Genomic DNA, 16,205 nt, shown 5'->3' with positions numbered 1-16,205 from the left:
TTTGGAAAAGCATGTGGTGTCACCTACATAATGCTCTGCATCTTGTTTGATGACCGTCACATGCCAAGCTCTATGCTTCATTTGAAGTAATTTTTTCCCAACTTAAATAACACGTATCTTCTCTGAGCTCTAATGTTGAAAGCTGGTGATTACTGTATTTTTGATAGTTTGGGATCAAATTCATTGTTTGCTTGCTAATTGATTCGCTTGTTCCTGATGTCCTGTTCAGAAATCGCTCTCTTTACTTTTCTTTATCTCACCAGTAAGTTTTCCAGCGTAAGATTCAAATAGAAAGATTGAACAGTGAGCAAACAGTTATTATAAAACTGGCTGTGCATCAACTGAAAAATACTGACAGCAGTTTTTGATTATATCTTAAGAATTCTTCTTCATTGCCTGTCGTCCTGTTTTAGAATATGAGCAACTTCAAAAATATTAGTGCTGTGAAAGTGGTCAAGATGTATTTGTAGTACAGACTTGCAGATTAAATCTAAGTGGTTTGTAAAAGTAATGAAAAATAACAATTGCATTAACTATTTAGGAATCATAATTATTACATGTGAGCATTATGTCAGTATCTGTAATTATACCCAAGAGTCTTGATTGCAGTGGTTTTGAGGGTTACTGTTTAAAGGTAGTGTATAAAAGCTCATGACTAGATGTCAGTAGATTGCAGTCAACTGAATTCTATTCTTACCCTTCCCAATTTTAAGCACCTAATCCTAGATACAGTGGTCGGTTAAGGACAAACAATGCTGGCCGTCGAGTGTAGACTGCCAATCTGCCGTTTACCTCATCAGTATGCTGCTTGTTTACATCCATTTAATCTGGAGGAGGCTGTAAACCTTCTGAGTCTGATACGAGTTTATGAATCAGTGAAGCTCACTGATGTCTAATGACAATACTGAGGTTAGTTGTTGAGTTTTAGTGGATTTTGTTGCACTTAGCTACTCTTAGCTGGTGTCACTGAAACTTTCTTTGCAGTCGCTGTAACGTTGTTGGACTCGGACACTTGGTGAATAAACTCAGAGGGAAAGTGAGATTTTTATTTTTTTATTTTATTTTTTAAAAACATTTGAGTCCAACATTAGTTGGAATAATGTTAGCTTATAACCAGCAAGGCTCTGGTTTAGTTTTATTGTCTAATCTGCTGACAATAAGTAATTGTGACAATATTCAAAATAATTAAACATGTTTATGCGCATTTTTGTTTATTAGAGCCCTGATATCATTTCAGGAGGTGACGCTTGAGGTGAGGAGGATAAGGTGGAAATGAAGAAGAGAGAGATAAAAATATACATGTACAAATATTAAATTGTTTGTGGTCTTTTACAAGTTTATGGATGCGTTTTTATGACATGGCAGGAAAATGCCAGCAACAAGCCGCCTTGTATGGGAAGCATCCTGGGTTGCTGCATTTAAATTGTTTGTGTTTTGACCATTAGGCAAGGACACCCAACAGGATAAACTCTCTAGGCTACAGCATGGCATTTACTCTGCCACCACCCTCAGGCTAAACATGACATTTTTGTTAAAACGAGTCTCTTCATTTTTCTCTTCTTCTTTTTTTCATCCACCATCCACCAATTTCTTTCTGGTGTGCAGTGTAGTCACACACATGCTCAGCTATTGTTAGATTTAAGCAGTCATTAAAAGCTGTTTTGACACAAGATGAATCATTTTTCTTTAAATATATTCCAAAAATTACAGTGTTCAGATTTTTCTCCCAGAGCTCTAATTTGACCTCATTAAAGATGGATTTGGGGGGAAAAGTGTTGCGTATGCTGGGAAGATGGTAAAACCTGTTGAACTGGGGGATTTAGGACTGCATATAAATAAGGTTTTCAGTGAAACAAGGATAATAAATGCCTGAGGTCTGCCAGGCTTTTTGTGTAAAAAGAGAATAAATTGTTGCTCTAAAACAGGAACTTTAATGGCATGATGATTTGTTGACAGAATGATAGTTGCTTACACTGTCAACCAACTGGTAATCTTAAGACACCAGACTGAGCAGCAAACATTTCAGTAATCCTTATTAGCTTCAGATGAGTGTGAACAAGTGACAACGCCTTACTGCCAAAACCATCCTGCTGGTGGCTTCGATGACATAAATGCAGCATGTGCATCTGCTCTCTTCATGCAGTCCTGCCACACTTCTGCCAGCAGTGTTTTAACAGCTTAGTCCACAGTTTAATTATGCAGTAGCTTAATTGGAAGTGATTCTGCCTACCTTCAGAAACCTGAAGAGCTGCCTGCCATTTCCTGTCTCTCCCCTACTGCTTTTCTCAATAGCCACTTAAGCCGTATGACAGGTTACCTAAGGCATACTGCAAATGTTGTGCAGGATCAGATGGGCTTTCTGAAATGTTATTTTGTTAAATGCTGGCCAAATGCTTACTCTGTCCCAAGTAACTGCAATGATGTTTTGGTTAATACATGTGGATTTTGTACATAAATATAATAAAAGACAATGTCAGACATTCAAAGTTTATAAAAGCATATTGTACCATTGTAAAGTGGAGCCTGTATGCGTGCAGAAACATTTAAGACCATATTGTTTTTGATTCTTTGGCTAAAAGACTGCAGAAGAGATAGGTAGCCACTGTGACATCTATTTAGTTTCAGATTTTGTATTTTAAAGGCTCAAACTTTTAGTCCAGCAATTTTTGTAGCCCAGAGACATTGACATCTCTCAATTAGTGCGAACGCTTAAAATACATGGTATAAAACATAGTCGTGGCTTCTGTAATGGAAAAAAGAAGCCAGTGTGAAAATACCTTAAATCTATACGCTGAAAGCTGTGAGGTGTTGTTTACAAAATATGTCTGGTGCTACTGAAGTCTCTGGGAAAATGGCTTTGATTTGACCTCTGTAAACACTGTCCTGTTGAGTTTATAGGCTCAGTCACTCATTAAAAAAAAAAGTCTGTTTCCAAAGAGATTTATTTGTGGTATTAAAACCACATGCTCATTGGATAGCTTGTCACTCACTAATTATTGGCAAGTTTTAGAGTCAGAACTGCACCACCTCATCACATCAAGCTTTTTTCAACCAAGATGGCTGTGATGGAAACACTCAGGTCGAGGACTCAAAATGCACAAGCTCCTTAGACCATATCGATAGCAAACAGAAAATGTTTGTCATCTGATTCCTCTGAACTGGAGAGATCCACTTCAGTGACTTCAGTTAGCTGAGATGAGGCAGAGAAGAGGCCTTTCAGCCACAGTTGTCACACTTATTAATCAAAGTTGCAGCTCCTCTAACAAACTAATAAAGCGCTTACAAATTCTAAAAGGCACTCCTACTTCTCCATCCACAATCCATAGTCATGTTATATTAGCTGCTACACTCTGCTTAATGGAAAGTACATTCTCAGTGTGTGTGCAACGTCATTATGTATGTGAAGACATAATTTATCAGATTTGGAAGTAAAAGCTTTGGAAAACTATTACTAAATCGCTTTGGTAAAAATCTGTATAATTCCAATCGCTTTATGGAAGGTAGAAGTAATTGATGGGTATGGAAAATATAGATGCTCAGTATATTACACTAAAATGTATTCCTCCCATGTGTTATGTTTTTAAAATGCCTTTTTATTCATGGGTACACGCTCACACTACAATTAGCTCTTCTCGAGGTTGCACTGCAGATAACAACTCAGGAACTCAGGAATAGGAAGCAGTTAGTTTTATAATCAGTAGCTAATCAGCCCCCAGGAATATCAGAATATCATCCCCTCAGGGATGCCTGCACCTGTCCTTCAGCTTCCTCCTACAGTAGCTTTGCTCCACTCTCTGATTTCAAACAAGTATGAATACTTTCTTTTTGGGCTGTTGCTGATTTGCCATACCTATCCATCTGTTTTCTTCCCCTTAGCCAGTTCATGGTGAGAGTCTGGCTGGAGCTTGTTCCTGGAGCATGCCAGTCTGTTGCAGGCTGCAGGGCTGTTCTTTGGTTTTGTTCTCTCTGGGGTTTCTTCCCCCACTGCTTTGGCAACTTTGTGCGAGAGTTACCCAGGAAAAAAACAAACATGTTAAAACATGATTAAAATCAATGAATGGATGTCTTCTCCAAGACCATAAGATAATTGGAACAAAGCCAAACAGCGTCACTGTGTTTAGTGCATTGTTGGTATTGAACCTGAACCCTCTGCAGTCCTCTCCTGTGACTTCTGTGGAAGACTACAAAGCTCTCCAGAAATATGAAAAAGAGAAAACAGAAAAACAGATGTTTTTTCTCACATCTGTGAAGTTTTTCAGGCTTCAAACCTGAAGAACAAAAACCTACTAATGATAAGTGTCATCGTTTGGATAGCTCATGCTGCAGATTCGCTGGTTATGAAATTTTACAATTACACTATCACAGCCAGCCAATTAGTGATCAACCAGGCTTACTGAGATGCTGCAGAATTCTCAGTCCCCGATAAGAAGACTCCATGGGTTTCCAGTGATCACCTGTCTTCAGCTCTTTGGGTGTTTCAATCAATTATAGGCTGCAAAAGAAATCATCTCGATTATTTATAGGTTCTTGGCTTGTCTTTCCTTTCTTTCAACACAAGGGTGACTCCTTTCACAGCTGTCTCATCATTTTTCTCTTATTTTCATCTCTTTCTATTTTTGGTTTGCATCACTGAGAGAGCTGCATGAGTCTGTTGTGTGAATTTGTTGGAGTTTTTTTTCTTCTTTTTTTACTTTGCCATGTGTGATGCTGCCCTTTATGATGGTGGTTTGTTTGTTTTCCAGGGGCGTCATTAACCCGGTCCCACCCACCAAGAGCAGCCGGTCGTCGACATTACAGTGTGTTCATGTGGCGGAGGGACACAGTAAAGCTGTTTTATGTGTTGACTGCACTGACGACCTGCTGTTCACAGGATCCAAAGGTTAATGCTCACAATCCTCCCTCCTTCCTTCCTTCTTTCACCTCCTGACTCTAATCTTACACCTCTAATCAGTATTCTTCAGATGCCTTCTTGTTACAGCTATGGTAATTTATTACACTTGGACATGGTGTTGCATAACACCACATATAAAAGCCAATAAGGATTAATTAGGATTGTCATATGGTGGATAAATGAGGTGATGGAACATAAATGACATTGTCCAAGCCACAACATTGTTATGGTGATGGAGCTTTTAAGCATAACAAATGGATTTTAATGTGCAGGAAATCGGCTAGAGTGCCAATTTATCCCAGCAGGATTAATTGTGCATTCCAAGTGCAAGAAGGTGCTGTCCAGCTCTGTTTAGTTTTGCTGTCAGTTAAAATGGATTTTGTTTTGTATCCCTTGCACCGTGATAAATTTTATCCAATCAGTTTTGTTGTGGCGCTCTTCAGTTTTGACATCCCGTTCTCAGAAATGTTCTCTGTATTTTAATATTGTCATAAATCACAGTGAAAATGACAAGATGGTGTTTTAATTTGCAGACCGGACCTGTAAGGTGTGGAATCTGGTGACGGGTCAGGAGATAATGTCTCTAGCGGGTCACCCCAACAATGTTGTGTCAGTCCGTTATAGCTCTAGTTTGGTCTTTACCGTCTCTACCTCCTACATCAAAGTCTGGGACATTCGGGACTCGGCCAAATGCATCCGCACACTAACGTGAGTAAGACTATTTATTATGGACTGATGAACATTATGTTCACTTTCCTGGCACACACTTTCTGTATAGTTTCTATATAGCAAACTTACAACCCCGTCAGTTGGTATAGTTAAGCTTTATGTACTTAATATGGATAAAATAATAAGCACTTTAGTTTTCACACTTTTCTCTTGTTTCCCAAATATTTTTCTTTCCAAATCATTGAAAATGTTAAGTTGTACAGTCTATGGATTTGTTATTGTTTTAGCAGTATTTCTTTAGCTTTAAAGAAAATGAACATCAATTTGAGTTATACCCTTTAAAGCAGGAGTCCTGCAGGTTTTAGATATCACCCTGGCTCAGCACACCTGAATCAAATGATTACCAGGCCTCCGGAGAACTTCAAGACATCTTGAGGTGGTAGCTGCCATTTAAATCAGCTCTGTCTGTGAATCGCTACCTTATCGTGGTTTGTGTATCCCTTCGGATATGTTGTCTGGGGGCTTTTGCCCCCAGGAAGGAGCCTGAGTTAGTGCGTGAGGTTGAGAGGTACCAGCTAGATATTGTCGGGCTCACCTCTACGCATAGCTTGGGCTCTGGAACCAGTCTCCTGGAGAGGGGCTGGACTCTGTCTCAGTCTGGAGTTGCCCCTGGTGAGAGGCGGCGGGCTGGGGTGGGTATTCTAATATCCCCTCGGCTTGCTGGCGGTACGTTGGGGTTTTTCCCGGTGGATGAGAGGGTTTGTTCCCTGCGCCTTAGGGTCGGGGAACGGGTCCTGACTGTCATCTGCGCTTATGCGCCGAGTGGCAGATCAGAGTACCCAGCCTTCTTAGAGTCCCTGGGTGGGGTGCTGGAAAGTGCTCCACCTGGAGACTCTGTTGTCCTGCTGGGAGACTTCAGTGCTCACGTGGGTAACGACAGTGAGACCCGGAGGGGCGTGATTGGGAGGAACGGCCTCCCTGATCTGAACCTGAGCGGTGTTTTGTTATTGGACTTCTGTGCAAATCACAGTTTAGCCATAACGAACACCTTGTTCGAACATAAGAGTGTCCATAAGTGCACGTGGCACCAGGACGCTCTAGGCCACAGGTCGATGATCGATTTTGTAATCGTATCACCAGACCTGTGACCATATGTTCTAGACACTCAGGTAAAGAGAGGGGCTGAGCTGTCAACTGATCACCACCTGGTGGTGAGTTGGATCAGGCGGCGGGAGAGGATGCTGGACAGACCCGGTGCACCTAAACACGTAGTGAGGGTGTGCTGGGGACGTCTAGCAGAGGCCCCAGTCGGCAAGATCTTCAACGCACACCTCCAGCAGAGCTTCAACAGCATTCCGAGGGAGACTGGGGACATTGAGTCCGAATGGACCATGTTCAGCGTCTCCATTGCCGAAGCTGCTGCATTGAGCTGCGTCCGCAAGGTGGTTGGTGCCTGCTGTGGTGGTAAGCTCCGAACCAAATGGTGGACACCAGAGGTGAAGGGAGCCACCAGGCTGAAGGAGTCCTATCGGGCTTGGTTACCCTGTGGGACTCCGGAGGCAGCTGACAGGTATCGACAGGCCAAGCGAAATGTGGCTTGGGCAGTGGCTGAAGCAAAAACTCGGGTGTGGGAGGAGTTTGGAGAGGCTATGGAAAAAGACTTTCGGACTGCCTCGAAGAGATTCTGGCAAACCGTCAGACGTCTCAGGAGGGGAAAGCGGTGCTCTACCTGCACTGTGTATAGTGCTGGCGGAGCGCTGCTGACGTCGACTGAGAAAATTGTCAGGCGGTGGAAGGAATACTTAGAGGACCTCCTTAATCCCACTGACACGTCTTCCAAGGAGGAAGCAGAGTCTGGGGATGAGGGGAATGACCCGCCAATTTCCGGAGGCGCGGTCACTGAGGCAGTTAAACAACTCCTTGGTGGCAGAGCCCCTGGTGTTGATGAGGTCCGCCCCGAGTTCCTGAAGGCTCTGGACGTTGTAGGGCTGTCCTGGTTGACACGCCTCTGCAATGTTGCATGGAGATCAGGGGCAGTACCCCTGGACTGGCAGACCGGAGTGGTGGGCCTCATCTTTAAGAAGGGGGACCGCAGGGTGTGTTCCAACTACAGGGGGATCACACTCCTAAGCCTCCCTGGGAAAGTCTATGCCAGGGTGCTGGAAAGGAGAGTTCGTCCGCTAGTCGAACCTCGGATACAGGAGGAACAATGCGGTTTTCGTCCTGGTCGCGGAACACTGGACCAGCTCTTTATCCTCTCCAGGATACTTGAGGGTGCATGGGAGTTTGCCCAACCAGTCTACATGTGTTTTGTGGACTTGGAGAAGGCATTCGACCGTGTCCCTCGGGGTGTCCTGTGGGAGGTGCTGCGGGAGTATGGGGTGTCTGGCCCATTGCTACGGGCCATTCGATCCCTATACAACCGTTGCAAGAGCTTGGTTCGCATTGCCGGCAATAAGTCGGACTCGTTCCCGGTGGGTGATGGGCTCCGCCAGGGCTGCCCTTTGTCACCAATTCTGTTCATAATTTTCATGGACAGGATTTCTAGGCGCAGCCAAGTGGCGGAGGGCTTTCGCTTTGGTGGCCTCAGAATCTCATCTCTGCTTTTCGCGGATGATGTGGTTCTGTTGGCTTCATCGGGTGAGGGCCTCCAGCTCGCACTGGAACGGTTCGCAGCCAGTGTGAAGCAGCGGGAATAAAGATCAGCACCTCCAAATCTGAGGCCATGGTTCTCAGCCAGAAAAGGGTGGAGTGCCCACTCCGGGTCGGGGATGAGTTCCTGCCCCAAGTGGAGGAGTTCAAGTATCTCGGGGTCTTGTTCGCGAGTGATGGGAGAAGGGAGCCGGAGATCGACAGACGGATTGGTGCTGCAGCTGCAGTAATGCAGACGCTGCACCGGTCCGTCGTGGTGAAGAGGGAGCTGAGTGTAAAAGCGAAGCTCTCAATTTACCGGTCGATCTACGTCCCTACCCTCACCTATGGCCACGAGCTGTGGGTAGTGACCGAAAGAACAAGATCGCGGATACAAGCGGCGGAAATTAGCTTCCTCCAAGGGTGGCTGGCCTCTCCCTTAGGGTGAGAAGTTTGGCCATCTGGGAGGCGCTCAGAGTAGAGCCGCTGCTCCTCCACATTGAAAGGAGCCAGCTGAGGTGGTTCAGGAATCTGACAAGGATGCCTCCTGGGTGAGGTGTTCCAGGCATGTCCCACCGGGAGGAGGCCATGGGGCAGACACAGGACACGCTGGAGAGATTATATCTCTTGGCTGGCCTGGGAACGCCTCGGTGTTCCCCCGGATAAGCTTGAGGAGGTGGCTGGGGAGAGGGAGGTCTGGGCTTCTCTGCTTAGGCTGCTTCCCCCGCGACCCGGCCCTGGATAAAGCGGATGAAGATGGATGGATGGTGTTGGATCAAGGACACGTCTAAAACCTGCAGGACACTGGCCCTTGAGGCCTGGAGTTGGACACTCCTGTTTTTAAAGTTACACCTCCTGTAATGCTAATTATGCCTAATTTTTGCATATTTGTACATATTTTATTCATATATCTTCAGGTCTTCTGGTCAAGTTAATGTTGGGGATGTCTGTGCGTCCAACACCAGCCGGACAGTCACCATCCCTGCAGGAGAGAATCAGATCAACCAGATTGCGCTCAACCCCAATGGCACAGTCCTGTACGCTGCTGCTGGAAACTCTGTCAGGGTCTGGGACCTGAGAAGGTAAGCAGAGATACTCAAAATTAATGCAAAAGTAATATCCAGACAGTGGGTTAGCAGGGTGGCAGTCAGTCTGATTTAACAATCTGAGGGATTTTTCTTAAGTGAAATATCGTACTTTTTGTGTGGATTGTTTGGAGTTTGGTACAGATTATCGTGACACTTCGTTTTTATTTCCCTCTGCCAGCACAGTTGTTTTTGTTAACCTTATTTTGCTTGTCATTCTGTCTGTAAATATAACGTCACACAACAGCTTGAAAAGTTTTAAATGAATACTGATAAAAGTTAAAACCCCATTCTACACCACTACAATCTCTAAAATATGTCTTACATCCACCAATGTCTTCAAAATTGACTTAATGAATTATTATAAACTATGTGCATTACAGTAAGAAGTTATAACTCTCATAATTATAACTCATAACAAAAAACATTTCAGTAGATGCAGAAAGTTCCTCAATATGCTTTTTATTTTGTTAAAAAAAAAACAACCTTCGATCAAAAATGGGCACTGCCTTAATTTGTTTTTATATTTTAACTAACCAAGATTCAAACATTTTTGGATGTATCTGGTCTTGATTTCAAAATGCAAAACGGCATGGTGGAAGTGGGTCAACAGACCAATTTTCAGATAAATGGTCTTTAAAGTATTTCCTTAAAAAGGTAACATCAGTAACAGCAGTTTGTATGCATGTAAGGTTTTTAGGCAAAGTGAAGATTGTTGAGGAGAAAAGGTTTTGAGAGGGAGATGTGACCCAGCTGAGAAATGGTCAGACCCTTGTGTAACAGGAGCATTTGAAGAAGTCTAGAGTTTTTTAAAAGGAGGACGCCAAATTCACGTCTGGGATTTACTTTTTATAGGCGTAGATGAAAGTTTGATCAAAACCTTTTTCCTTTATTTTTTTTTTCTAAAACGTGTTGTATGGAGGTATTGATAAACACATGCACATCAATAACACTGACCGTGTGTTTATGATTTCCCCTGACATTTTCAGATGCATGACATGCACACTTCATTAGATAGTACAAACTCCAATTTCATTGTGTTGCCTTGGAACTTAATTGTGTATGAAAACCTGACAAGCATCCATTTCAAAGCTGTCACGCCTTTTTGACAGCTGCCTGATATTAGCTGTGATGAATTGCCTCTTTGTTCATCTTACGAACGTAACAGTCAGTAAGTGGTACTTTGGATGATTAAACTAACTGTGAATCAATATTCTGTATAAGAACGGTCCCATTTTCTCTGAGACAGAACTCAGCAAACCTCATTTTTACATATTTTCATGAGTGATATATTAAGTATATCATTACTTTAGTAATATCTTCTCTTTGTACTTTGATTTGATACATGTATTTAAGTTTTATTTTGGCATTTCCCCTGTGGTATTGGCTTGACAGTTTAACAAAAGACTCATTAACATTTCCTTTCCTGCATTAGGTTTGCCTCTACTGGAAAGCTTACTGGTCACCTTGGTCCAGTTATGTGCTTGACTGTGGATCAGTCTGGAAACAGCCAAGACCTGGTTATCACTGGCTCCAAGGACCATTACATTAAGGTGTGTTTCAGGCTTTCAAACTGCTGCTCTTCACATCTCTGTTGTTCACTTGTTTCTTGAGGCAGATGATAAAGTGAGATTCTTTGTGCAGCTGAGTCATCCAGTAATGCAATATAAGGACAGCTTAGGTTAGACATGCTACATAACCCATGTTTAACTGATTTTATTTATCTTTTGTTATAATAATCCTTATGTTCAGATGCATATCATCCCTTTTAACATGTATTGTTTTTGCTGTTGCAGCTGTTTGACGTGACTGAAGGCTCTCTGGGAAGCATCAGCCCTACACACAACTTTGAACCACCACATTACGACGGTATCGAGTCTCTGGTAATCCAAGGGGACATTTTCTTCAGCGGCTCCCGAGACAATGGCATCAAAAAGTGGGACCTAGACCGTAAAGACCTACTGCAGGTACTGGATGATCAATGCAAAAAGAAATATGGATAGGAGACATTCAGATGTTTGTTCCATTTGATGCAATATAGATTTTTTTTTTTTCATTTTGATTTTATAACTGTCAAAAGTAGCCTAAAATATTTTTATTTCCTCTTTTTTTATCACCATTATTGTCTTTCCAGAGATTTTTCTCCTGGAAAACCTGCTGTAAATCAATGTGCAGAAAACTGCCCTTTCTGTCACATTCTTTGTCACATAATGGCCGATAGTAAAGTAAAAGTACAGTTTTCACATGACTGTACATTAAGAAAAAGATGTCTTTCCATATGATACCCTCAAGTTACTGTAGCGATTGCATCATTATGATCATAATCTTTCAGTAAGTTACAAAAACATCAACCATTCATGACATTCTCACTATTAACCATACTGCTATACATCTCTGTGCTCAGCAAGTCCCAAATGCTCACCGTGACTGGGTTTGTGCACTTGGTGTCGTCCCCGGATCACCAGCCTTGCTGAGTGGATGCAGAGGCGGGGTGCTCAAGCTGTGGCACACAGACACTCTAGGGACACTGGGGGAGCTCAAGGGTCACGAGAGCCCCATCAACAGCATCTCTGCCAACAGCAGCCACCTGTTCACCGCCTCAGAGTGAGTTTTCCACACACACTGACACACATGCTTAGGCTCTCTGTTTGTCTCCAGAGAGGGAGACAAACAACTGTTTGTTTGTGTCTCTCTGGATATGAGGGAAAACAACTTCACCTGAGGCTCATATACACATGGGTAACAAATTAAAGTAAAAACATGAGCATTGACCCTGTGGTGAGTGGGTTCCATTGGGTCTGTTACGCTGCGAGCGACATTCTGCCAGCAGAGTTTAGATCCACTTGTCCTTATAAAGCAGGGTTTCCCAGAGTTTTGATGACTGAGTGACACTTTAGGGAGTGAGATGGATTCAGAGTTGTACAAGGAAAAATGAATACAAATGTCATGTACCATTATTGTTTCGAGGGAGGGAGATGAGGCTTTATGTTGATGATAACCCTTATTTTGCTCTTTTCCCCCCCCCCCCTTAAACTATCAGTGAATTGGCTGTTAAATTTTTTCTTCTTGGCTGTATTAGTTTATATTAGGTTTGGTCTGGTCTGCTAAGACAACCAAGAACAGAAGTCAAACTGGAGAGAAATGCTTCATTGGTCTTTGTTCTGTTAAATCATAGTATGACAAAACTGTAGTGCAATCTTTAGGTAAATGGTAATGGTAAATGGCCTGTATTTGTATAGCGCTTTTACTAGTCCCGCGTAGGGACCCCAAAGTGCTTTACACATCCAGTCGTCCACCCATTCACACACACATTCACACACTGGTGGAGGCAAGCTACAGTTGTAGCCACAGCTGCCCTGGGGCGCACTGACAGAAGCGAGGCTGCCATATCGCGCCATCGGCCCTTCTGGCCAACACAATTAGGCGGTAGGTGAAGTGTCTTTCCCAACGACACAACGACCGAGACTGTCCGAGCCGGGGCTCGAACTTTCCGATTACAAGGCGAACTCTCAACTCTTGAGCCACGATCGCCCTAGGTAACACGCAAATGTTAAAAACACCTCCAGCTCATGTTTCATGCTGTGAGAGAGCTGGCCTTAGGAAAGGGTTGCTGCAAATTCACACACATTTTCTCTTCTGGGTGATCTTTTGTCCTCTGATGAAACATTTCTTTCTGATCGGAGTGTTCTTTTCCTAGATGACAGATTTCCATCCAACCAGTAGTTTCAGTGAGCCTTTCTAGTGGCTCATAATGGATCAGGAGTTCACTGAAATACCTTATATTGGCTTTCCCCTTTAATTTGGCACCCCTCTACACGTATTTATGTATGTGATCAGCAAATTACATATACATATTGGTAATTTTATACGTAAATTCCAAGTAAAAAGTCTTCAAATCAGTGAAAATGTAAAGACATTAAGAGGATATGGAATATATTATAACTTTTGTGTCTTTGTGTCTTGCAGTGATCGGACTGTGAAGATCTGGCGTGCACGTGGTGGACTGGATGGCACCTTGGAAGTGGTTGACAGTGTAGACGAGGTTGCAAGTAACTGAACACGGTACCACTTGCCTGGTTTGACTCTAGAAGGACGTAAAGGCACTCCTGCCCTGCACTTTGACCCCTTAACTATCAAGCCTAAACGACGCACCTTCCATATCATGTGACGTTCATGACTGAGCCAACAGGAAACGGTAATCTCATCACAGTGGAAGCTAACGCATTAGTTCTTTTCTTTGACTCTGTATGCTTAGAGGATTTTGCTAATCAGGATTTAGTTAACTGTATTGTTAATGACTTCTATTTCTCTCTTCTTGCGCTTTAGACGGTTTGTCATTATTGTCATTGTTATAAGAACTTATATTCACAAGATACTATAGGATGTGGTGAACACACAGTAGACACTATCAGTGCAGCTCGGCTTACACGCAGCACAGTGCAACGATACAACACAGGCAACCCTGCCAAAAAAGGAAGTGGTGTTTTGTTGTCAGAGTACAGAAATACATACGTGCAGCAGAGCTAATGGGTTGGTAGCTGGTCTTCACAACCCACTTCTCTACTTTGTTGAGATTGTTTCTCTGCACTTGAAACAGAAGTGTTATTCCATCAGTCCTGTTTCCAAGAGCAAGAAAAGTGGCTGTGTGAGAAAGAAATCATTCTACCCCTTAACATCCTGCTCTAGCTTCTGTGCTCCCTTCAGTTTCTGCAGCAGCTTTAGATCAGTGACCAAAAATGTGTAACGTGTTCTTATTGCTGTCCTCAGCTGGACTTGTAAACAGAACACACTTTAGAGTAGCTAAAGTTTGACATTTAGGGAAATAAGCTCACTTGCTTTATACACTGCATGTCTTTTGACTGTGGGAGGAATCCAGAGTACCTGGGTTTTCAGGTACAACCCAGAGCTTGAACGGCAGTTTAGTGAAGGAGTCTTCAGTGTCAAGTTAAGAAGCATGATCATCATTACCCTTCAGTCATAAAAGGCGGATGGGGTACTGTTGTCACCCTGTCAGAGGGGCACCATGGACAGCCATTATAACTTCAGAACAAGATGACATAGGATTTCAAATTGATACCATACGTGTAGCTACTAAAAATCTCAGATGAGTTGAAATCTAGTTGACAAGGATTTTGAAATTTATACAATAGGTGCATCTACTGGACGTCTGTAGGGTAGTTTTATTCTGCATTCACTGGGCTGTGCGCGCCAAGAATTCATCTTCTGGGGGTCAGGTTGTACATCCTGAAGGGTCTGAGGACCAAGATTGAGTAGAAATGAACCAAACTTAAAGAATCTTTGCTCAACAACTCAACAACTCCCATACTCACAAGGTTTAAAGCTTATAATGCTAAGATTTTGACATAGTGGAGGCAGTGCACCACAGGTGTGCAAGTGGTCAGGAAAGGTTTTATAATAATGACAGCCATTTGAAGACCTATGAGGGACAATTGAGCAAATACAGCAAAAATCTTGAATTTATCTGGTAAGTGGTACAGTGGTTAACACAGGCCCCTCACAGGAATCTGGAAGCTGACCGAGGCCTCTGTGTCCCTGTTCCTGTGTGGATTGTTTCTGGGTTTCTGCACCCTCCCACAGCTTAAAGACATGCACGATGAATGAAATTGGGGAATCTAAATTTTCCAAAGGCATAAATGTGAGAAAATTAATTGATGAAGAATTTGCCTGGTGCAGTTTTTGTTTTTTAATTGGTGGAACTTTATCATAGGATCTCATATACCTTTAACCGCTGAGCACATGTAAAAAAACCAAACAAAAATCAACACAATTAGTCTCTGAGATTCACTTAATCCTTAAATGTGAGCAGGTTGAGCACTGATATAAGTCTGCACTTGTTGTCCATGTTTCATTGTGTGCACAAATATATCTTCACTCTTCACACATGCTGGTAACACTCACTAAACCTACACTGCTAAGTTGTGGTCTAATTCCCATGCTGCTAAGACACGTTCACCTTCCCAACCCTATAAGAGGGCTTCTTGTCGTGGGCTCCAGGTGAGGTCCACTCAGTACCGTAGTTGTGTATGTGTGTATATAAGTGTAACGCTATCTGTTTGTTGTTGAGAGGAGAGGCCTTCTGACGCAACCAGTGTTATTTTCCTGACTATTGACTCAACATCTGTCTCTGTTCTGATCTTCGTGGGGCCTTCCTGGAGGCACTCGTGGTCTCTGCAGTTTAACTGACCTGCCTGTCATGATTGTGCTGTCATTTATGAATGTTTGGTGAAACAGCAGCTGTAGGAATTATTCAACTACATATGAAATGTATGTAAACAATGTCTGTTCAAAACGAAAAACTAATCTGACTGAATGTTAGTTTTGTGGGACCACCGATCTGAACGTAGTCTCACACTAGAGCCCAGAGGACCGTGAATGGCACAAAGACTGACGAGTGCATCAGTAATGCTTTGGACTGAGCTTATCCTTCATACAGGTGGCAGGTCACGTTTAGTGGCCTTTGGTTAGTTTCTTTTCTTTGTTTTGTTTGTTATGCCCTTCTTCTTCCCTGTACCCATGACGCACCCCCTCCTGTTTTAGGAGCCATTCCCCAATGGCGGACTCTGTAGCGATTCTAATGTCAGATGCCTGGTCAGAATAAATGCCATCTGTCAAAAACAACCATCTGTGTGTGATTTTCTTGGTTCTGTATTCTTACTAGAGATGGCACGATACCACTTTTTTATGTCCGATACCGATACCGATATCATAAATTTGGATATCTGCCGATACCGATATGAATCCGATAGTGTTTTTTAATCAACAAAACTGTTTTTTAAATATCTTGCTGCATTTTGTATAAGTTCATACTCAAGTTTAAAACAACAACTACACTAAAGCTATTCTGTTATACCTGTATCCAAAAAAAATATTTCATAGTTCAGCAATACTGATCAATCTAATAAACTTAA

At 42.8% G+C, this 16,205-nt stretch overlaps 1 protein-coding gene across 7 annotated transcripts in view; it reads left to right on the top strand.

Annotated features, from left to right (window-relative positions):
* kif21a (kinesin family member 21A) overlaps positions 1-15,909 on the top strand; it is a 55,773-nt gene extending 39,864 nt beyond the window's left edge. For all 7 annotated transcript variants that reach the window (XM_086299516.1, XM_086299515.1, XM_086299514.1 and 4 more), the window contains 7 exons: positions 4,743-4,879; positions 5,425-5,599; positions 9,109-9,273; positions 10,712-10,829; positions 11,073-11,243; positions 11,681-11,880; positions 13,243-15,909. In XM_086299516.1, the coding sequence (XP_086155642.1) occupies positions 4,743-4,879; positions 5,425-5,599; positions 9,109-9,273; positions 10,712-10,829; positions 11,073-11,243; positions 11,681-11,880; positions 13,243-13,333 (1,057 nt within the window). In that variant the 3' untranslated portion in view covers positions 13,334-15,909. The remainder of the gene's footprint in view (positions 1-4,742; positions 4,880-5,424; positions 5,600-9,108; positions 9,274-10,711; positions 10,830-11,072; positions 11,244-11,680; positions 11,881-13,242) is intronic.
* The last annotated feature ends 296 nt before the right edge of the window (positions 15,910-16,205 follow it).

Source organism: Aulonocara sp. 'chitande type north' Nkhata Bay, linkage group LG7 (assembly GCF_057382095.1).
Source record: "Aulonocara sp. 'chitande type north' Nkhata Bay isolate Kocher_YH1m ecotype deep benthic linkage group LG7, A_spYH_male_GT1.1, whole genome shotgun sequence".
Classification (NCBI taxonomy): domain Eukaryota; kingdom Metazoa; phylum Chordata; class Actinopteri; order Cichliformes; family Cichlidae; genus Aulonocara; species Aulonocara sp. 'chitande type north' Nkhata Bay.
Note: the sequence above shows the minus strand (reverse complement) of the source record. Positions and strands in the feature narration are given on the sequence as shown.